The sequence below is a fragment of the Cyprinus carpio genome, chromosome A14 (assembly GCF_018340385.1).
Source record: "Cyprinus carpio isolate SPL01 chromosome A14, ASM1834038v1, whole genome shotgun sequence".
Classification (NCBI taxonomy): Eukaryota; Metazoa; Chordata; class Actinopteri; order Cypriniformes; family Cyprinidae; genus Cyprinus; species Cyprinus carpio.
The window spans coordinates 10,492,238-10,517,010 of record NC_056585.1 but is presented as its reverse complement, the minus strand read 5'-3'; the positions used below and the strand labels follow the sequence as shown (position 1 = coordinate 10,517,010).

Genomic DNA, 24,773 nt, shown 5'->3' with positions numbered 1-24,773 from the left:
TGTTTTATTAAAATATATTAATATATTTAGTAGAATTTATTTTTTATATGTTTTTTTTTTTTTTTGCGTATTGTACAATAGTTTCACTTTGAAAATAATTATAAAACCATGAAAGCAAAAACACAATAATTACAAAATAAATATAAATTTTATTTTCACTTGTATGATTTCTTAAATATATTAATATATTTATTAAAATGTTTTTTGTATTTACTTTTGTGTTGTACTACAATGCATAGCTTTGAAAATAATTATGAAAACCTGAAAGCAAAAATACAAAATTACAAAATAAATTTTTTATTACCTCACTTGATTTATTAAAAAAATATAAATATATTTATTGAAATCTATTTTTAAGTTATTTGTTTATTGTACAATACATAGTTTTGCTATGGAAAAAAGTTATGAAAACATGAAAGTAAAAACAAAAATTACAAAATGAGAAACAGATCTCAGTCTGAGCTTAAACATTTCTCATCACATTCATTTTATAGCTCTGTACTTTTACTGCTTGACAACCGTTGACTCATTTGTGTCTAAATGACACATAACTGAAAATGCTTTTAAGTGGAGAACGTCTGAGCTATGAATGACCATGATTTAAGAAAGATTTGTTCATAAAAATAATTTAAAAACACTCAAAATATTCCTGCTGCTTTTTAACACACTCAATCAAATGCTCTTGATCACACAAAAGATTAAAAACATTATGTTGGACATCTGGAGGGAAAACTGGCCATTAACCCTTTAACTTACACCCCCAAAAGGAATCAATAAAAGTTGTCTTTAAAATCTTATTATTGGACATAGAGAAATTAACTTATGTTTTTGTGTGTGTGTGTGTGTGTGTCTACACAATATAAAAGTCTACCTTTCGGTTGAGATGTCTGTTTATGGTAAATCTTGCTTTACATGTGCAGTAGTGTTTAAGGTTTTTTTTTTTTTTTTTTTTTTTTTTTTTTTTTTTTTTTTATCAATAATAAACACCTGTAACATTGCCAGGTCCTACATTTGTGGTCAGAATTGTTGGTACTCTCAGTTAATGATCAAAAAAACCTGTGAAAATAAATCTGCATTGGTAATTCTATTGATTTTTAAATGTACAAAACTCTAAACTTCTATTTAAGAATAAGAATTTAAAATGGGGGAAATTTCATTATGAAATAAATGTTTTTCTCTAATACACGTTGGTCACAATTAATGGTAGAAGAATTTGGCCTTTGTTTTCACTCATATTTATATAGCTTGAAACAGGAAGCAATGGATGGATACTTTCATGTTCATAATCACCCTGGTGTGGTAAAAATGGTAAATATCAGAGATTTTTTTACTTTAGAATAAGAAATTATGTGTACCAATATTTGTGGCTATTGTGTATCAGAGAAAGTTATTTCACAATGTGACCCCCCCCCATCACCTTTCTTTTTTTTTTTTTTTACTTCATTTAAAGCTTAAGTTTGTTTTATTTATTTTTAATGAAAGATCAAATGGATAAACAATGCAGACTTATTTTCACAGCCTTTTTCTTTTAATCATATTTACCAAGGATACCAACGATTCTGACCATGACTGCATATATTTTCCATGATTATCAGGGTCCACGTGAAATGTAATTTATTTAAGAGTGGTGTTTATAGAAATAAATAATAAATATACTTTATATTGGTATATTATGGTCAATATAATATCCAGGCCATTTTCAGTGATTTTAATTACAAATTAAAAAAAAAAAAAAAAACTTTTAGACAACAGGACCGTTTTTACAACAGATATATTGCAAGCTTTGCAAAATATCTTAGTCCATTTATCATCAAAGAATTATTTTTTTTTTTTTTTCATTTTACATGATATATGTTTAAACCAGACTTTTCCTACTTTTTGATTTGGCTGACAGGTACAATTATCGTCTTTAAAGGTCTTTTATACGTGTTATACTTTCAGAAAAAAAAAAAGGTACAAAAGCTGTCACTGGGGTGGTACCTTTTCAAAAGGCACACCTTTGTACATAAACAGTCTAAAGATACATATAAGTACCTAAGTGAACCTATTAGTACCTAAAAGGTACAAAAGTGTATCTTTTGTAAAGGTACCACCCTAGTGATAGCTTTTGTACCTTTTTTTCTGGGAGTGTACTGTATAAACACTCACTTTCTCATACGTTACTACTTGGAAAATCGCATACTGTCAAAGTACTACATTTGAGAAGAAGAACATAGTTTGCGACCAATAAAAAAAAGTATTAGCTATGTTCTATATCAGGACTGGATGGGCAACTCCAGTCCTGGAGTGCCACTGTCCTGCAAACACACCTGCTTATAATTTTCAAGCAATCATTTAGATTTTGGTTAGGTTATTCCGGTATGATTGATTGGGGATGGAGCGGGACGCTGCAGGACAGTGGCCCTACAGACCTGGAGTTGCCCATCCCTGTTCTATGGATGTTTCATGTGACCTGCAATGTAATTTGTGTTGCTTCTGTGTCATTTATGAATCATTGGCCTCATGGGATAGTAAAATGTCCTTTGTATGCGTACTTCAAAATATTGCTGATAGTCACGTTACTGTACTTAAGTAGTTTTTTCAGGTACTTGTACATTTTAATGTAGTGATGTTACACTCAACATGGAAGCTCTGAAGCTTGTATAAAAACAAAAACAAAAAAACAACACATTTCACATCAAAGCACTGAATCTGAGCTTGATTTGTTTTGCCAAAAGCATGTGATCTATTTAACTACAAATTAAGTTAATTGTTAATGGTGTAACAATTAAATAATGCATTAGATATTTTAAAATATTTTTAGATTTAATTTAATAACTAGGCCTACATTTTTACCTTTAACTGTAAAAGCTGCTAAATATATTTAGCCAACACAGACTTGCTGCTGCTGTAGTTTTGTTACTCTGAAATTAGTCTGAATCACTTAATGCACAGCTCTATTTTTGACAGCAGCTTGTCAGATGTTTTATTCCATCCATTGCTACAGTTATCACTGTCAGTCATAGCAATGACTTGCAGAACAATTTACCAAATTCACTCGCGTAATTTTAGTTTGCCATTTCTTAGACAGTATATGTGGAAGTTTGGTCCTCTTAGACAAACAAAAAATCTTCAAATTGTGAATGGATTATGTAGTAGGGAAACTGATTTTGACAAACTATGTATTGCTGAAAAAAACAGCTAAAACCAGCCTAAGCTGGTTGGCTGGTTTTAGCCAGTCATCCTGGTCATAGCTGGTCAGCAGACTGGTTTTAGAGGGGTTTTGGCCACTTCCTTAGCTGGTCAGGCTGGTTTTAGCCAGTCAGGCTGGGAGACCAGCTGGAACAATCAGCTAAAACCAGCTTGACCAGCCTTGCCAGGCTGAGAGACCAGCTAAAACTACACTGTTAGCAATTGATGTAATTATTACAATATATTTTACAACAATGCATTGTATTCATGTTTTTATTGTAAATGCAAATGCATGATGGGAAATTGAGGGACAGTCCTGTAATATTATTGTAACTACATCATAGAAGCATTATTTTACAGCCACCGCATAGCATTGTGGGATAGCATTAAAATTGGTACTTTCCCAGCTAACAGAATTTTGTTATAAGAATGTTCTCCAAATATTGAGTGTTGGTACAGGGAACATAAAAAATGTTCAGTTTTCTTGACTTTAGAGGAATGTTTTTAAAAGGTATGATGTTCCTCAAACATTCTTTCAACTTAATTTTTATTTAAAATTCAGCATTCTAGGAACGTTGATTTGTAACGTTCCAAGAACATAAAAATATCCAGTTTCCTTAATGTTAGTAAAATGTTATTTAAAGGTTGGTAAGATGTTTCTGAAACATTCTCTCAATCATTCAAACACCTGCTGTGAACAAACACTGAAAGAAAGAGAAATAAGAAAACAAACTACAACTTTATTTAGCCACAGCCTTAGATGAACTGAAGATAAAAGACTTTAAATCTCTCAAGATCTGATTAAACAACTCCACAAACAGCATTACCAGCTTCAATTACTTCTCAACAGATTTACTTTATTTCTGTCACACATCTACAGAAGTTCTTATTGAGAATTCACAGAGGTTTAGATGTTGATGTCTTATTGAAAATGTTTTTTTTTTTTTTTTTTTTTTTTTTTTTTAGATCACCATCATGGAGATCAGTGTTTGCTTTTTGACCCACAACTTTTGTTGTGTTACTTCTTCTGCAGCAATTGCAGTTGTTTTCAGAAAACAGTTCTGTGTTGATAAAGCAGATCAACATGTCTGTTTTAATAACAGATAAATGACTGCATTAAAATTGGTTTAAATACAAACATAAAAAGAAATAATCTGGAACACTGTTGTTGTGTTTCATATGTTGATGTTTAGGAGTGTATAAATATTGTCCTTGTCAACTTTTTGTTTAAACCATGTTTCGTGTTATTTATACACTCACAGACATCAAGATTTGGCATATGAAACACAACAATGGTGACATGCTTCATGCAAGCATACAAAACACATTCATATCTCCCAGCATGCATTGCTGCATTTTTTTAATGTCACCATTATTGAGGATTGTATGACAACAATACAAAATAAAGTATTTTATTGTAATAGTGCTACTATAAACACAGTAACACTGTTGTATAAACATAGTACTTTATTGTATTAAAAAAAAAACAGTACATTACCTGTATATTACTTAATATTAATTAATTGCCAGGAATTTCCTGTAAAATTACAATAAATTTTTAACAGTGTAGCTACTTCCAGTTTAAACTAGCTAAGACCAGCCAGCTTAAGCTGGGTTTAGCTGTTTATTTTTATTTTTCCCAGTAGGCTGGCTTATCTAAAACCAGGAGGTAACCGTGCAAATAGTCAATTGATCTGATTGATATTTGTTTCGCTATTTTCAAATTCAACTCCTCAAACACACATATTTTACTGTTATTCTTACATAGCAAACATAATTGTGGGTGGGACATCATTCTGACAAGCATATGGTATGCAAATAAAGGAAGAGGGAAAATGAAGTAACTGCCTGTAATTGACCATGAAAACTCGCGTTTAATATTTTTAAACCAAATATATAAAGTTATAGTGAAATAAGATGTTTATTTTTAATATCATTTAATAAATTACATCCATTTGGAAAATTACCAACTTCTCATTGGGTGGGCCACAGCTGAAAGTGGGTGCCAAATCTGGTTAGCCAATGTGCTATTATTACAGCTTTGTTTCACTGAGGTAGTTTTTGCTTTGAGCTAGCACTTCTGTAAATCCGGGCCTGTATGACATAAACAACAGCTCAATAACCCTTTTATTTGAAGTATTTATTTCCATAGACCCTTCTGTTGCATTATGATTGCAAGGAGTACCTAATGTCCCGGTGTGTTTTCTCTTTTAGCAAATGTTCTAACCAACACATTTGTTGTGCTTCGTGGAGTTTTGATATGTTTTGGACTTGATACAGTGTTAACACATTTGTTGTGCCTTCGTGGAGTTTTGATATGTTTTGGACTTGATACAGTGTTTTTTTGATATGTTTTGGATTTGATTATGTGTTTTTTGTTTTTGTTTTTTAATTGATGTTAGTGTTTTTAAGTAATAAATGGAAAGCAAAGTTATGTTTGTATTGCTATATTCTATTTTCTCCATGGATCTCTGATTTGATTTAGTGGTTTTTGACAATTCATTAAATATCAACAGCTAAAAAGTATCTAGTACTCTGAGTAGCTTTTGAGAAGAGAACTTTGTACTTTTACTTGATTACTTTTTTTATTAACTTGTAACTGAGTATTATTCAGGGATGTAACAGTACTTGTACTTGAGTACAAATCTTCAGTACACTTTGCATCACTGCATATGTAGATACAGTACTTTTCGACTATTGTAGAATACTGTGAATACTGTGAATTCAGACATACTACACAATGAGACTGGCACCATTCTGTTTTTCATTACTCAGTCAATTCCTTTCCACTACAATAAGAAAAAAATTAATTATAATAATACATAATGAATGTTTGTTAGTTTAATTATAATAATACAGCATGAAAATCCCACTCAAACTAAGGTCAGTAAAGTCGTGAGGGGTTTTTGCCAGATCTCCTTCATTTACACCCATACTCGAAATGGTGCTCTGCATTTTTGCCAAGAATGGTAACCCACTCAGCAGTGTTGAAGTTAACCCATTCCGTGAACACACACCCGGAGCAGTGGGCAGCTTTATATCCAGCGCCCGGGGAGCAACTGGGGGTTCAGTGCCTTGCTCAAGGGCACTTCAGCCATGGGTATTGAGGGTGGAAGAGAGCGCTGTTCATTAACTCCCCACCCATCTACAATTCCTGCCAGCACCGAGACTCAAATCTGCGACCTTTGTGTTACAAGTCCAACTCTCTAAGCATTAGGTCACAGCTGCCCTAAGGTCTACCATACAGTTGAGTTCAATAATAGACTAAACATGCATAACAGACTTAAACTGTATATTGATATGCAAGGTAATGAATGTGTATTGTGTACTATATATTTCACAAATGTGTTAATAATTTTTTAAACAAACAATTTAAGACTGTTTAACAGAACATTCATTCGCCTACATTCAAGTTTCAAGTTTCATTTATTTCAGGAATATATAGTAATTTTTTTGATAAGTAATTTGTTCTTTTGTGTAAATTTTGTATTTTTAATTTGGCATAAAATAACTCAGGTTCAAGTGACAGCTTAAATTCACTAAATATTGTCAGAATGATGGTAAATCATGTCAATTGATGACCCTGCCACGCTGTTAAAAGACAATAACCTAGTCTTTTACAAAAAAAAAAAAAAAAAAAAGAGAGTTGTAAAAAAAGTTTGTTGTATAATCAGCAGCTGTATTTCAAACAATAGTAAAATTTCCACTGTTGTTTAGCATACTGTAGGCCTACTAGTGCGACTTAACACTGTAATTAATGCTCCCTTGTTTCTTTGCTTCTTTGTACTTCAGTTCGTGACCCACAAATCGATCAAACTTATCCATGATGTGTATCAATTTAAATAAACCATACATCGTAATTAATATGAGTAATTAATATTTATTATGAATTTCTTAACCTTAACTTCAGCAACATAAGGGCAGATCCCTTAAGTGCTTAGAAGAATATTGCATCCTAAAGGGGTGAAGCTAAGACATGATTAAAGAAAGCAAAAACGCACAAAAAAAAAAAAAAAAAAAAAAAAAAAAGGAATGAGAAGCATCCATTATCGTCCAAATCAAAACAAACCGGGAACTGTTTGTGAGATTTATAGCAGTCTGTTTGCTGACTTATTGTTCATACCACACTGTGTCATTAAAGGCACATTGTCACAACTGAGTTTTTTTTTTTTTTTGTAATCAATTATTAATTTTAATATTCTAAAAACATAATATCTTACAAAAATAGTTATTATTTAGCATATGAGACCCAACTGTAAAGTTGATCAGCTGAACCATAATCAATTCAACATTTTATTTACTTACAAACAGGCATAAATTCTATTTCAAAACAGAAATATGAAAGCATCAAACTGCAACCAATTTATAAATACAACAGGAAAAACATAATAAACATAATTTAAATCACCATATTATTTGTATTAAAATGTCACATCAACACATTCTGTCAATTTGGCAACTCAAAAAGTCATTTGGTCCCTAATTGTAAAATTTTTAGTCATTTTGTCACTTGATTTTAGTATACAGGTGTTTTTCATTAAAAAATAAAATAAAAAAAATCATCTTTGAAAAGTCCACGTGACTGAAAGAACACCACTGACCTAGAGACCAAATGCATCCAAACAAATACAAATGAATTTAGGATATTTTTCAACAATTTTTACAAACTTTATAATGTTTACAACTGTCTCAAGACTTTCTGTAATATCTTAAATCACCTACAGAGACTTCAAATGTTCAGATGAGTTATGTGAGGGGTGTTTTTAGGTAATTATGTGAGTATTTCAGGTCATACACTTATTGCTTGAGAGTTTGTTCATCACGTGAATCATATTGTTGCATTTTCTGTTTTATACGTAGGCCTTTTTCTATACATTAGCATAAAGCTTGCTGTGTGCCGAGAGCTGCATTTGAAAGTAGGTTGAGAGTTGACTGTAAATTTTCTCTTTTTCACTTTCTCTCTCTCTAGAGCATCAGATACGCAGACACAACAACCTCCGGTGGCACTGTGGATCCAGACCAAAGCCAGCTGAAGGCAGCTGCGGGCTGAAGCGGCTGATATTGGGGGCATGTGTGAGGACACAGGTGAATCAGTTTTCCGGCTTATTCAGACTGAGAACGAGACACATGTCGATTTTGCGGATATTACGGTAAGCACACAGGAAGACAGGGTAATGTGGGCGGGGGACGGCCAATCTGGCTGTGTGTACGCTGGGAATAGAGGTACTGCATTTTTACGCTTTGCTATGGAGCGTGTGGCTCCTTGTGTCCTACTTCTCTTTTTGGAGATTTTGGTGCCATGATGTTGAAGTCACAAACAGCTTATCATGAGATTTAAAACAGTATTTGACTTTTTTAAAGAAAGAACACAACTGCCCTTGACTATATATCACATGCCCAAAATCTTACATAATTCACAAGAATGTTTTGCCTAAAAAAGTCACTAATTCACTGTTTATTTTAATATATATATATATATATATATATATATCTATATATATATATATATATATATATATATATATATATATATATATATATATATATATATAATATAGATATATATATATACTTATTTACTGAAGCATCACATGCACAAAATGGCATCCCAGTGCACCTTACATAATTCATTAGAATTATTACATTAAAAAAAATCACTAATTCACTAAAATATATTTGACAGTTTCAAATAAATATATAAAATGTATTTATTTATTTATTCAACAGAAGTTAAATATTTATATACAGTATGTATATATACTTATATATATACACACACACACATTTACATTGTCATTTAGCAGACACTTTTATCAAAAGCGACTTACAATTTAGCAGATCCTTTTATCCGAAGCGGATCAAAAGAGCAACAATATGTAAGTGCAAATGACAAGTCTCGGTTAGCCTAACGCAGTACATGTAACAAGTTATGTGTGTGTATATATATATATATATATATGTGTGTGTGTGTGTGTGTGTGTGTGTGTGTGCGCGCGTGTGTGTGTGTATTCACACACATACACACACACACACACACACACATAGAAAAACAAGTAGGTAGAATAGAAAAATAGAAAGCTACCATTTTTTTGTATGTGTCTATTTATATTGTATTTATATGTGTGTGTGTGTGCGTGTGTGTGTGTGTGTGTATAGATAGATAGATAGAGAGATAAATAGAGAGATAGAATCTTACTAAGTTACAATGAAATTACAATGAAAGGGGATGATACACAGTGCAATGTTGTCAAGCGATGTTGCTTGGGCACTTTCTATCGGGACACTTTAGATCAGTCATGGGCCCTGGGTCTCACCTGGTTACCCATTGATGGCAACATTGTCCAGCAACATTGCTCAAAAAGTTGCCCCATGTATCATCACCTTTAGATGCGAATTATGATATGGATATAAATAATATAATTAATAAATGAATTATGTTTGAACAAATAAGCAGTCATTTCTATGATCAATAAAATCATATAAAATCACAAACACAGGCACACTTCAGAAATCACAAAGCTTTGGTTTGATATCATGCAAATGATGTTAACATAAGCAATAATGTTGCAATAATGATGCAGAGATTTAGCTGGCTGACCAGCTAAGCTGCTTTCTTTACTGTCATTGAGTTAAAAAAACATTTGACGTCTACAGGTGACGTAGATGCTCCTACTCTCAGGTACTGTTATTCCACTTTCAGAGTCTCAAATGCTTCAGTGAGTCAGTCACGCCCTTTCTGTGTACAACAGGTACATCAGTGCATCAATATTCAGAATAAAGCAGCACACTTTTCACTGCAGTTAACATTTTAACTAAATAAACATACTGTATATAGAGTACATACACTACAGGGCACTGAGTAAATTAACTTAAGCAGATCAGCTGAGACTTCAGTTCTGTTGACTGACTCACCCTTTTATACCCAATCTATGCTATTTCTACACAACATGCCAAATCAAACAGCAGAAAGCAATGAAATAGTCACGTTTACATACCAGTTGATGCCGTGAGCCTGAGCTCTTTACAGTCTGATCGGTTTTGCAGTCTGACTGAAAACTAAAGGGGCCTCGCACTCAATTAACACTTTATTTATCATATCTGAAACAGTGACATTTCCTTGGCATTTAGGGGTTAACAGATCGCCGCTTCTGAAAACAATGTTGTTATGGAAATGCAGTGATTTAGAGGAAACAAAACACCATTTCCTGTCCAGAGGCCCATATGTGGGAGTGTTATTTGTGAGTTCAAAGCTACTTTTCCTATAAGAGTGGGGCATAAGATCATGCAGGGTACGCTTGCACTGCTCTGGGAGATTTCTGAGAACAGTTTGCCTTTACTTTGTGTTTTTAAAGGTTAGTCGTTAGATTAACAGTTAATTAGGGGAAGACGGGGTCAGTGCACTTATAAAAACAAGTACTGTGGCCGTATCATGGTATTGAATAATTACAAAAAACCATAATGGTTATAGCATGTTTTTTTGGACATAAGTACCATATAAACACAATTGTCTATGAATACAGAAGTGACACTGTGGTATAATCATATGATTCCATCATTTTACCATTGTACCCTATATTATTTGTTGGTACTGGTACTATTTTCATATAATATTATATTTATATGTAATAAAAATAGCACTTTTATGAGGGTATCATGTTGAAATACCATGATTTTATACAATGAAATGTATTTATCGACTGTTAAAACCTACCAAAATTATTATTATTATTTTATTTATTTTTTTGACAAGAGGGGAGGTCAACATGAAATTGTAAAGAGTAAAACATGATTTTTATCTTGGTAATGTAAAATAAATTGAAACAAGTGTTCAGTTTCAGTAGTACTCCATTAAAGTACAAACTCCCCAAGTTAAATACTTAAAGTCATTAATTATTAATTCTTTAAGTGTCATATATTCTACTTTATTCAAACAAGGTACATCAAAAATATTATTCAGAACAGCCATCAGTCTCCTTAAACATTTGGCACTTTTTTGTAAATGTACAGGTTATGAATAGATTTCTAGGTTTTGTTTGAAAGTTGTGATGATTCATTGAAATGATTTGTCTTACGCAGACAATAACAAACTTTTTTTTTGCACAATTTTGAAAAAAAAAAAAAAAAAAAAACATTCTCGAGATACCATTACAGCTCTGATTTGAGTAAAATTTCATGTTTTCTTGTTTGTAATTCATATAATTTTAAGAGAAAACATTTAATCCATCATTAAGCAGTTAACGTAGATTATTTGGAACTAAAAAACATCCGTTGCACTAAAAAAAAAAGGTTATAGATGGACACATTCCGGCCTGTTATCAAACGCCCATATGCCACGCAATTCGACCTTCAGATACGGAGACAGCGATGAAATTTTGACACCTTGACGCAAATCGCTTTTCCATTTCCTGTTTTCCATTTAGAATTTTTAGTGTCTGAAACTTGTAAACAAACTTTCAGCTTGATGCAAGCAGATCCGCCAACGCTTTTGAGAGCCTGGAAAAATAACTGACTAAAATCCTGTTCATGAACTTTTGATTATTTATGACTTCTGGAAAATCTCACTTTAGTTGGTCGCCGTGAAGATTCGTCAGCCTCTATAAGGGGTCAGGTGATGCCGTGTGTCTAATGCAGCTTCACTTTTACACATAAAGAGCAAAATCACTTTTACTGATGTCAAGTCATTAGGGTTTGTGTTCAGTCACTTCATTTAAGTATTATTCATTTCTGTCAGCGGTTGAGTCATACATGGTGGTACGATGGTCTCGAATGTTTCTGTTCTCAAAGGCCTTTAAACACATTTACTGTCTAAACAGACTCATCATAGACAACTGTTGTTGTTAAATAAAGTGAATTTTTATGTATTATAATACTGCATATGAAACTACAGAATGGAGTGGGCAATATGGAAAAAATATCATATCATGATTTTTTTCAGGAAGAATCACGATCTGCAATCTCAATTCTTTTTTATGCTGGTTTTTAAGACTATATTTTGCAAGTTATCTGTAAACCAGTAAAACTTGTTGGCAACTAATATAAGTAAAAAGTTCCTAAGATCAAAGAAACAAATGACAAGCAATATAACAAATAAATACAACAGAACTAAATGAAGTAAACAGTGCTTTAATTTTTTCAAATGTGTCTAACAGTAGTATTCAGGTAAGAAATACTACAGAAACTTTGGTTCGTCGTGATCGCAAAACGTCATTCTCGGCCCCTCTCGACCTCTGGGCCCTATGCACTGGGCAGTATCTACAAACATATGCACCAGCTTTACAGCAAATTTGTTTTACATGCACAAACAGATTTGTTTCACAATTTCTGATAAATATATATCTAAATATATGTCTGCATTGTAATCTTGCCCTAACTCTTAAAGACTATTAATGAAAAAATCAGTTGTCATTTACACACTTTCATGTTGTTCTGAACCGGTATGAATGACTTTCTCTGGAACACAAAAGACAATTTTTTTTTTAGAATGTTAGTTACTAAACTGTTTGGTTACCAACATTTTTCAAAATAATCTTATTTTGTGTTTAGCAGAAATGAATAAATGCACACAGATTTGGAACGACATGAGAGTGTGTACATGATGACCCTTTTTTATGACACTTTAACATTTTTTTTTTCTTTTTCTAATGACTTAAAATGTCAGTTTTTAGGTTTTACTGTATTTGTGGGAGAGTAAAAAAGAAAAAAAAATTCTGTGCATGTTGGGCAAAGAGGTGTTTCCCAGTTCAAAACTCACTCTTGGTTTGACCTTTGTTTCATCCTACTTTCTTCTATCAACTTTTGTGTTATATTTGATTTTTAACGCAAGTTGTCCATTGCTAGATGACAAATTCCCGTTACATTTGTTTCTGAACGGGACTTTTTTCTGTTTTGTCTTACATAAGACTACAATAAGAAGGCAGCAAATAAATGTGACTTGATTTGACTGAAGTGACATTTTAATCTCGACAGATACCAACAGTCTTCCTAAACTGAGATGTCTCTGTACAGTTCCAGCAATGATCTGTATTTGTTTATTGAGTTTACTTAGTAAAAAGTAAAAGTGACATACAGCCAAGTATGGTGACCCATACTCAGAATTTGTGCTCTGCATTTAACCCATCCAAAGTGCGCACACACACACTGTGAACACACACCCGGAGCAGTGGGCAGCCATTTATGCTGTGGCGCCCAGGGAGCAGTTGGGGGTTCGGTGCCTTGCTCAAGGGCACCTCAGTATCATGGTATTGCCAGCCCGAGACTCAAACCCACAACCTTAGGGTTAGGAGTTAAACATGCTAACCACTAGGCCACGACTTCCCCACAAGTATTGAACAAAGTTTTTAGAATTTAACATATGACTGTGGTTTGGGGTGCCATCAGTACACTGATGTTGTACTTTTATATTTTATTAACACATATAATTGATGTCTTTAAAATGGAGCTAGTCCTATACTGAGGCCCTCTATCTATCTATCTATCTATCTATCTATCTATCTATCTATCTATCTATCTATCTATCTATCTATCTATCTAATCTTTGCTGTTTTTAGTTGCTCTATTATATTGTATTTTCACATGTTAGCCTGCAATGTTTTGTTAAAGTTTGAAAGTAAGAATACTACTAATAATAATCATCATAATACAGCTGTTGTAAAAATTAGCAGAATCTCTAAGTCTCAGTGGGTAAAGCTGCATGGATTATCATATACACACCTACAAGAGTTTTTATTTTTAATTACTATTGTAACATTATTTGGCTAATTACTTTCTAATGTATAATGGACATTCCCTGTCTCATACATAATTTTATATGAATGTGTTTTATATTTTATTAGAAAAATTATGTCAAAGACCAAGATTACGTTTTTATGGCCAACACCCAATAAATGTGGTTCTTAGTAGCAGGGTTTCCACTTTAAGCCTTAAAACTCAAAAGGATATCTTACATTTTTATATATTTTTATGCAACATATGTAGGCTCTAAAAAATGCTGTTTTTTTTTTCAACCCAACTTTGAGTCAAATATGGATTAACCCAACTTTTGGGTTAAAAATTTAATTAAAAAAATTTAACCCAACAGCTGGGTTAGTCCATCTTTGACCCAAAGTTGGGTTGAAACAATCCAGCATTTTTAAGGGTGAATGTTTATTCTCATGCATTGTTCACTTTTGGGCTTGGTCATTATGTGTAAACAGACAACACGGATGCAAATACATTTTTATTTGATACTGTACAAAATATGTATAGATTAAAATGTTTTTACAACCTTGTAAAAAAAAAAGAAAAAAAAAAAAAAGAAAGCAACACAAAACAACACTTCAAGTCTATTAAGAGGCTTGTAGATGTAATAGCTTTAGTGATTCAGTACAGACTGGTCTTTTTCATTATCCGTAGAAACTCCTGCTCATTAATCTCTCCGTCACCGTCTCTGTCGGCCTCATCGATCATTTCCTGTTTCAAAAAAAAAAAAAAAAAAAAAAACCGAGACAATCATTTTACAAGACAATTGTCAAAAACATGTTGTTATAGTGCAGTGTTTCCTAATGGTGTCAGCTGTTGCTCCATGATGAGGGATCTTATCTGATCTTATGTCATCCACTACCCACTGACTAACCAGCCAGTGTCTCAGGAGAGACAGATTCATCTGTGATGTTTCACACGCAGGAACATCCTCTTTCTGTGTATTTCCCCAGATCTGGAACCAGACGCACCTGTAACTCCTCGTCTGTGAGGTTCTCTCCGAGCTCTTTGGCTACTCGCTTGAGATTTTTGAAAGAGATTTTGCCGGTGCAGTCATCGTCGAATAGCCTGAAAGCTTTCAGGATTTCTTCTTTCGAGTCCTTCTCACTCTGTTGTTAAAGATAAATGACACACAGCTAAACTCAGTGTGGGAGTGGGCATTCTGACCAAAACCACAGTATGAGCAACTTTATATCACGTTAACGGCATACAGCATCAAGAGTTTTATTTTTGATGGAAATTTAAACAAATAAACATTTGGTTACTATAGTTAACTAAATTAAACTAAAATTTAAACCCTGAAGATTTTTTTTTTTTTTAAATTAAATGTATAAAATATATTTAAAATTAATTCACCTAGTTACCAAGACAACATTTCTAATCTTGATTTAGTTTAACATTATGTACTAAAATTTCTAAAACTGAAATAAAATTAATGAAAATTATATATATTGTTTATATATATTATTTTGTTATATACAAAACAAAAACTACTGAAAATGACAAAAATGCACTAAAAATTCCTAAAACTTTTACTAAAATGAAAATGAAAACAGAAAATATTAAAAATATTTAAAAGACTAAGGTGAAAATAAAATATAAAAACAGACTGAAGAAATGTATAAAAACTATAATAGTATATCAAAGATACTAAACTGTTTTTGAATTAAATAGTTTTTTAATTTCGTTTTATTTTTTTTCTCTTTTTATTTTAAACTTGACATACCAAATTTCAGATTCTTCATAAAAAATTTTTTGAAAAGGAACAATTTTCTTCTGTAGACCTGCTTTACAGCTAAGACTGAAGTATTTTCAAAATCGGTGAATGTTGCAACATTAACTGTTATTTTCCTGTTCATTACATGTTCATTTTATTAATATTTTCATGATATTTACAGTATGACCAAAATTACAGTACAAGTTATTTATGTCACACTTATGGTATACAGCATCAAGATGAAAATATGAACAAATAAACATTTTATATATTACATAACCATCCGGTTAAGCTTATTTTTGGATTATCTATTGAATACTTTACAAATAAAAGGTATTTCAACTCAACTGATTGCTTTTTATTTTAAATTTGATGACAAAATTCTGATTATTTATTTAAAATTGTTAAAAAGAAATGACTTTATAAAACAGTTAGTTTCAATTTAAAATTCTGATTGGACGAGCCACTTCTAAGCTTTTGTAAAAACAGACAATGCTTGGCAACCATAAACAACTCTTTCAAAGTCTCGCTATCAAATTAATTTTCATTTTAATTAATTTATCTAGCTATCAAATATCAAATTCCTTGTCATCTTGACATGTTTCTATTCTGAAATTTTATTGACATCATTTTCCATGTAAATACCTGAGGTTTGCAAATGTGGCAAGATTGTTGTCTGATTGGTTATGTTATCATTCGGCTTGCAGACTTACCATTTTCTGTGTCATCATAGAAAGGAAATCATTGAAGGTGATTACGCCTGACGCTTCTTTATCAATATCAGCAATCATCTTTTTTATCTCCTCTTTCTTTGGCTCAAACCCCAGAGCTCGCATAGCAACCTAAGGCAACAAGTCAATTACTCTGTTAGTATAGAGTAGGGGTCTCCAACCCTGCTCCTGGAGAGCTACTGTCCTGCAGATTTCAGCTCCAACCCCAATCAAACACACCTGAACCAGCTAATCAAGGTGTTCTGGGCTACTTGATAATTACAGACGGGTGTGTTGGAGCAGGGTTGGAACCGAACTGTGCAGGATGGTATCTCTCCAGGAGCAGGGTTGGAGATCCATGGTATAGAGTATGGACACTTGCTGTATTTGAATGGATTCACATTATTAACATTTTTAAACCTTTAACTCTCAACTCAAGGCAAAACACTACAGTCAAAAAAAAAAAAAAAAACGGTTTATTTATATATCATTCGCTTGATTTTATAAAATATTTTATTCCTAAAAATAATAAACAATCATTTTTTTTCTAGCTGTTGGCAGTATTATCTGATTTATGGAGTGATAAAAAGAGATATCCAAAAAACTTTTAACTCTAACATGTCAACAAAATGAAAATTTTGAACCTGGTTTTATCCAATGTTCAGATTTCTGCAATATTTAATTTCTGCATATTTAATTAGATTGAATTAATTTTGATAATAAACATAATATTTCAGAAAATTTATAATTCAAAAAAGCTACCGGGGAAGTATGGTGATTTCTTTTTATTTTTGTTATATTTGTTTGTTGTTTTTTTTTTTGATGTAATATCTCACCCAAAAAAGGAAAATTTGCTGAAAACGTAATCAACCACAGGCCATCCAAGATGTAGATGAGTTTGTTGCTTCATGAGAATAAAGAACATTACATCACTTGCTCACCAATGGATCCTCAGCAATTGATAAAACATCACAATAATCCACAAGTAATCCACCATACTCCAGTCCATCAATTAACGTCTCTTGAAGCAAAAATCTGCATGTTTGTAAAAAAAAAATCCACAGACAAATTTGTTTAAAACTGTTTTGGCTTGTAAACGGTGCTTGATCTGTTCTTTTATTTCTCTCTTGATTCATACCAGAATACCTTTTCACCGGAGGATGCGTTATTATGGATTATGGATTGATATTTTGGCCAGAGGCAACAGTTTAAAGTTTAAAAACATCTTAAAGGGATAGTTCACCCAAAATTGAAATTACCCCATGATTTACTCATCCTCAAGCCATCCTAGGTGTATATGACTTTCTTCTTTCAGATCAGAGTTATATTAAATAATGTTCTGGCACTTCCAAAGTTTATAATGGCAGTGAACAGGGGTCGGGAATTTGAAGCAAAATAAAATGCATCCATCTATCATAAAAAGTGCTCCACATGGCTCCAGGGGGTTAATAAAGACCTTCTGAAGCAAAGCAATGTGTTTATGTAAGAAAAATATCCATATTTAAAACTTTATGAACCGTATTTTCTAGCTTGGTTCTCGCGAGACTAGCATATTCTTCTACGTCCAACATCATCTGCTGGAACGCCACTCTCTCAGTGTGTGTACAGCAGTTAACGGAAGCGAGAGATTATGGCCTATAAAGTTTTAAATATGGATATTTTTCTTATACCAACGCATTGCTTCGCTTCAGAAGGCCTTTATTCCCCCCTTGGAGCCGTGTGGAGCACTTTTTATGATAGATGGATGCACTTTATTGGGCTTCAAAATCTCAACCCCCATTCACTGCCATTATAAAGCTTGGAAGAGCCAGAATATTTTTTATATAACTCAGATTGTATTTGTCTGAAAGAAGATAGTCATATACACCTAGGATGGCTTGAGGGTGAGCAAATGACGGGGTGAACTATCCCTTTAAAGATGGATTTGTTTCTTTCAAACACGCAGCTTTTTACTTAACAATATGTTAATTGATGTACTGGAGTGGTGTGGATTACTTGCGGATTATTGTGATGTTTTTATCAGATGTTCGGACTCTCATTCTGACGGCACCCATTCACTACAGAGGATCCATTGGTGAGCAAGTGATGTAATGCTACATTTCTCCAAATCTGTTCCCATGAAGAAATAAACTGATCTGCATTAAGGATGTCCTGAGGATGAGTAATTTATTTTATTTTATTTTTTTAGCACATTTTAATTTTTGAGTGAACTATTCCTTTAATTGCATGAAATTACATTTAAGGATAAATATAAATTATGCCTGTGTATATGTAGAATAGTTTTTTTATATATATTTGATATTTGGGTTAATAAATTATTCTCATTTGTGTTAAAAAGTAATAACAGTCTGTTTAAATTTATATTATGCCTGTGTATATTAAAATTCCTGTTAACATTAGCTAGAAGTAGGTAAGGAGTAAGATTAGTTACTCAGATGGGATTTTACAATTAAGTCATTCCTAGATTTAGTTTAGATGTTTTCTCTGGGCTTTTATCTAATATGACATTAGGGCTACAGGTCACGAACCCTTTTTACCTTCAGTTCCTTTACATCTATGTTTCCAGAGCCGTCTGTGTCAAACAGATCGAACGCCTCTTTGATCTCCTGCCTCTGTTCCTCTGTCAGTTCAGGTTTGGGACCTGCTTTCTTCCGCTGGTTCGTAGTGGCACTGGGTTTCCTGAAGCTGGAAGCCTTGGAAATAAAAGCAGAAAGAGAGATTCAGCCATGCTTCCACCAGGGGGTGTCAGCATGGGTTTCTTATATGTTTTATAAAATCTTCTGTATATGTAATCTCTCAATGCACTGGAGCTCTGAAAGCTCCACATACCTCATTTCCATGTTGCACTAATGTATAAATGAGTAAATATGGAAATAAATTCACATGGGAATAAATAAAGTTAAAAATAAATGGATGCATTTAAATGAAAGAATAAAAAATAAAGTTAAAAATAAATATATAAAATAATTAAAAAATTAAAAAAGTAATACAAAAATATACTTAATTGGATGAATTGTATTTGTTTTATCAAGTTATTTATTCCTTTATTTATTTTCCTATTTTTACATTATTTATTTTTATTACCATATTTTTACTGTTTATTGTGTTTTGTTCGAAGTACATGGGGAAGTCGTGGCCTAGTGGTTAGAGAGTTTGACTCCTAACCCTAAGGTTGTGGGTTTGAGTCTGAGGGGCCCTTGAGCAAGGCACCGAACCCCCAACTGCTCCCCAGGCGCAGCAGCATAAATGGCTGCCCACTGCTCCGGGTGTGTGTTCACGGTGTGTGTGTGCACTTTGGATGGGTTAAATGCAGAGCATGAATTCTGAGAATGGGTTACCATACTTGGCTGTATGTCACGTCACATAAAAATCAGAAATTCAGAATATGAATTGAACTCATATATAATACTATATATATATATATATATATATATATATATATATATATTATATATATATATATATATATATTCCTGTACTATTTTGCTCCTGCAACAATGCATTTTCTTCTCCTGTAAGGATAAATAAAGGTTAGTTAATTAAATCACGTTTAAGTAAGTTATTCACAGGTTAATCTGTATTTGGTGGGAGACTTTAAGAGCAGGATTAGTTTCATAATCACGTAGATTTACAAAACTTCAGTTCAATTAATTAGATTCAAGCAAGCACATATAACGTTAGTTAATGTAGAGAATAACACTTTCTATGTTTACCTCAATAAAAGTGATTTACCCATTATATAAATTAAAGTTTTTCATCTCAACAAATGAAGCTAATGACTGTCTCTGCTGGTTTCCATAACAATAACACCAACAGGCTAACAGCTTAGGCTAACAACCATAGTATATACGTTACTCTTCTTACGTTTCTGCAAACATTAATTCATTCGACAAAGTTTTAAAAGTTACATAATCTTTACTTACCATCTCGACAGTTTGAGCAGAATCAAACCACAGCTTTGCAGCGTGCGTGAAATGTTAGTAAACAAGAGTAGGAAACGCTGTCAGTAGTGTCGTAGGTTTCCTTGAGGGCGTTTGGATGGGCGTGACCTCTGAGTGATTGACAGCAGATTGATCCAATAGCAGGTGAAGCCTCTCTTTCTAGTACGAATTCTACCAATCAAACATGAGCGGCCGCGGTATGTCATAAGTCGTTGACGGTTTGCGTCGTTTGGCGTCCGTCTCTTAGCAACGAGCCCGTAAGCAAGCGTAGGGCAGTCCAGTGCGCACGCGCATTTCAGAATATGGACCCACTACGTAAACAATGCAGCTCAGCGGTGAAGGTTTGTAGACTCGGTTTGATTAGGACAGCGTTAGGATATATGACCCGAATTTGACTTGAAACGTGATCCAAATGATACCCAGACAGATTCAATGCTTTGTTTTGCCTGCATAAAATACAACAGAAGCTAATTTGCTAGTAAGACCGCATAACCTCGACCATTATTATGACACACAGAAAGATTCGGTTTATTTTATTTATCTAATATAGCAGCGTTTGATGCCTTTGTCAACTTGATTTATGCATATTTTATGCATGTAATCTAAATACAATAATCTGTGAAAAGTGTGTGCAGCATCCACATCCATTTATTTTATTAAAAATGGCTTAAAAGGCATATATTATTGATCTTACGGTAGACTAAAAACATACCAAAATTATAATAGAAAATTTATATTTTGAAAGTTTCATGCTCTCGGCAGCCAATAATTCATCACACGACACAATGTTCAAATGAAACTTTTGATCCAAGTAACTGGGAAAATATTATCGAGTTTGATCGGAAGATATCGCAGACATTTTCTACTTACTTTTAAAAGTTGATATTTATTTTGCTACCCTAAATATGTAAGTATATGCATTTTTAAAATGTATTGCATTTAGCGTTGTTTTTCCTTATGCCCAAAACCTCTTCACGACACACATCTAAATAATAAATAATTAATAATATAATTAATCGAATTAATAACAATATATGTGTGCTGTCCTAAATATTTACATAACGTCTGTGAAAAAAAAATGAAAATGTTAAATAAAAGTAAAATAGAATGGAACATGGAAGATTGTAATTTTTTATTTATTTATTTTTTTGGTCAGATTTTTAATACTAAAAAACATGTAAATTATACATTTCCAAATTAAGTCTAATAAAGGAGTACAAAAATATTATTTACTTATTTGAATTTTAATATTATTTATTATCTTTTTTTTTCTATATGGTTAATTACCATGTTTTTTTCCTTCTGCCTGCAGTCCAACCCTATCAGAACACACAGCTAAATCACAACTAACCAGCATCTTTTTATTCCTTATTCACAGATGTCTGGAAGTGCCACTGTCCCTCAGCGCTGCCACATCGGACTCCAGCAGTTAGAGGCCCTAGCTGCCACCACACACGGCTTTCTGGGCCCCAACAAACGGCCCAAGTTCATCCTGGATGAAGACGCCGGGGATGCTGTGTTGGTCAGCTCCTGTTCCCGTCTGCTTGAGCATATCGAGCTGGACGGCTCAGTCGGACAACTGCTACATGAGATGATACAGGCACAGCAGAAGGTCTTCCACTCTGGCACGGGTGCGCTGGTGTTTCTAGCCGGAGTCTGGAGTAGAGTTGCTTTAGAGTGTCTAAACAGAGGAATAACTGTGTTAGATATCAAAACAGCCATGAGGAAGGACTGGATGTGTGTTTGGAGGTATGCAATCAATCAGCTGTAAGTGTGGAAGAAGTTTCTTGCCAGAAACTAAAGGAGCTCAAACCTACTTCAGCTCTTAAATCTGAAAATCAGGACTCAGAGATGCAGAACGTGGATGTTAAACTCTCTCAGAATCTCAGGTTGACACTCAAACACAGCAGACACTTTAATTCACAGACTGAAAACACACAAACAGCTCTGAATGACGTGAGTCGCATAGCACAAGCCGTCAGCCACGGATGCGACTCCTCCATGCGTTTAGTTTTAAAAGCATGCAAGTTGCAATCCAAAATCACAGAAGATGCACAAAACAGATCTTTGGATATTCAAAAGCTGGTCACGTGCCTCATTCCAGGCATGTCTGAGGAGGAATCATGTGTGTTACGTGGCTTTGTCACATTGCTGTCAGTCGAACAGGCCTCTGTGGTTCGGTGCCTTCAGGGTCAGGCGTTAAATATCGCTTTGGTGAACGGCGATTTGTGCGAGAAGTATCGCCACGTGGGTTTCAACAGGCCTGCGAATGTCGTGCACATCACAGATCGTGCTAACATGTCAAGCGTGAGTCTGGAAGAGCGTTGGCTTGAGGATGCATTACGAAAACTGCATGAACTCAGCATTGATGTTGTGCTTGTGAGCGGCTCGGCTGGAGTGAAACTCAAAGACAGAGTTCTCGGTGCAAACGTGCTGGTTGTCGAAGGTGTTAAAAGCAGCGTTTTGAATGACTTCAGCACACGCACAGGCGCCATCACGGTTTCATACGTCACACAGATTGACGAGAACTGCGTGGGACGGGGTGTTACAGTCAGTCCATGGAGAGATTTCAGTGGAAAAAATGATTTAGTCGCGGTCAGCATTGTGACTGTAAGCACATCTCTGGTCACGGCGGTCATATGCAGCTCTGTATCTGCTAAAGTACAAAGCTTGGAGGATCAGTTCTGGAGCTGTGCTCATCGGTTGCACCAAGCGCTCACAGATGGGAAGTTGCTGCATGGCGCAGGAGCCACCGAGCTCCTTTGCATCCAGCAGCTTCATCAATCCAGGCAGACAGAGATGGAAAACCCACAGGAAAGTGTGGTGCTGGAGCTGATGGCCGAAGCCTGGATGGATTACGTCTCCACTTTGATGCTGAACAGCGGCTCGGTGGAGTCTAAAGCAGAGGCTTGGACGGCTATTGCACATCGGATGAGGCTTTATAAAGAGGGAGAAGCCATATCAGGGGATACAGATGGAGCTGGTGTGTATGATAACCTGACTGTGAAGTCTGAAGCCTGGAGGAGAGCTCTTGATCTGGTGTTTTTGGTGCTTCAGTCTGACACAGAGATCATTACAGGTGTCAGTGAAGGAGAACATGTTAACAGTGAGCTCATGTATCTTTGATATCTGAGGCATAATTCATTTTTCAAAAAGAATTGAAATCTTTTTTTTTTATTTTCATTATATATTGTTTACTCTGAAGATGCTTGAGTTGTTTTCTATTCAAGTAGGCTGGAAATGTTTTACGAAAAAATATTCTTTGGTACATGATGTTATGAGTGCGGTTCTGAAAATGTGCGTAATATTTCACGAGCTGAAAAAAATTAATGGAAATGTGAAAGTAAAAGTTTTAAAAAAGTATTTTTTTTATTATTATTATTTACTATTTGTCTGGTTTATACAAAATAAATTTAAATTGGAAATGTAGAAATGATTAAGTCTAATATATGATTACATAAAATGCCTAAAAAAAGGAGTAAATACATAAATTCAGGACTAAATTCTCTAGGAAAAATTGGTTTATTATTTATTTATTTAATCATTCATTCATTCATTCATTCAGTATAGCCTACATATTTGGATTTGTATATTATTATTATTTTATTTTTTTTAAATAATATAGTCTTTTCATTGTTTGATAGAAAGGTAACAAGTACAGATGGTAATACCAAGATGTTGTTTTTAAGTACATTGGTATAATATTTTATATCTATATATCCTTCAAATGCTCATCTGATTTTCATTTGAACCTCTTGTTTTTTTTTTTTTTTTTTTTTTTTTTTTTTTTTTTTTTTGCTTACAATACTGCCACAAAGTGGGCATAAATGTGCACTGCATGTAAAGACCATGATAGACCATAATATTTTTTTTTTTTTTTGTCAAGGTGAACTGATGATTGGAGGCGCCTGAATAAAATACTGTGATTGTGTGATATTACAAAGGCAACGTGTTATTTCCTACGTTAAATAATTGGGTTGTATATCGTAAACGTAACATATTTTACTTTTATTTTGAAAATATTTATTTGGATTACGTTTAAAGCATATATCTTTATTTCCAATCTGCTATTAAAGTAATGTATGAATCTGAAAAGAAATATGTTCAAGTCAGATCAAGTTTATATGCATGGCACTACAATAAATAGCATTCCAAAAAAATGTTCTATACTGAATTATATGGAGATTATTTTATTTATAGTGAAAACTAGGTCGGTCAGTACAGCTCACAGCAGATGAGTACAAAGCGGAATGAAACTGACTATATAAATGTTTTTAAAAAATAATCTTAAATTTGCGTTAAACACATTTTAATTAATGTAGTAAAATAACATATTAACCGGGAAAAAAAATAACTTTAACATTTTAAGGGTACCTACACATATTCAAGTTTGTAAACTTCCGAAAACAACCGTGAGAGCGAGTAACTGATTATTTGCCAAACAGCACAGATAGAAAACAGTCAGAAAATAAATAAATGTAAAAAAAAAAAAAAAAA

At 33.4% G+C, this 24,773-nt stretch overlaps 2 protein-coding genes across 2 annotated transcripts; one reads left to right on the top strand and one right to left on the bottom strand.

The window, feature by feature from the left end:
- Positions 1 to 14,351: 14,351 nt before the first annotated feature.
- Positions 14,352 to 20,438, bottom strand: LOC109077930 (centrin-1-like). The gene is made up of 5 exons (XM_042769869.1): positions 20,259 to 20,438; positions 18,873 to 19,028; positions 16,339 to 16,467; positions 14,880 to 15,017; positions 14,352 to 14,619 (listed from the first exon to the last, which is right to left on the bottom strand). Exons 1-5 carry the CDS (start codon positions 20,259 to 20,261, stop codon positions 14,530 to 14,532), a joined length of 516 nt encoding a protein of 171 aa, XP_042625803.1. The 5' UTR covers positions 20,262 to 20,438; the 3' UTR covers positions 14,352 to 14,529.
- Positions 20,439 to 20,497: 59 nt separating this feature from the next.
- bbs12 (Bardet-Biedl syndrome 12) lies at positions 20,498 to 24,671 on the top strand. The gene is given in 3 exon segments (XM_019093245.2): positions 20,498 to 20,617; positions 21,655 to 21,997; positions 22,000 to 24,671. Coding segments are annotated over 3 exon segments (1,785 nt in total). The 5' UTR covers positions 20,498 to 20,578; the 3' UTR covers positions 23,403 to 24,671.
- The last annotated feature ends 102 nt before the right edge of the window (positions 24,672 to 24,773 follow it).

Bases quoted from the DNA above. Each gene is read 5' to 3' on its own strand.
- LOC109077930 (XM_042769869.1), bottom strand. The intron at 16,468-18,872 runs GTAAAAAGGGTT...TTGTTGCCTTAG, and splicing joins TAGATGTAAAGGAACTGAAG to GTTGCTATGCGAGCTCTGGG. The intron at 14,620-14,879 runs GTGCGTCTGGTT...TTTTTGAAACAG, and splicing joins TCACAGACGAGGAGTTACAG to GAAATGATCGATGAGGCCGA.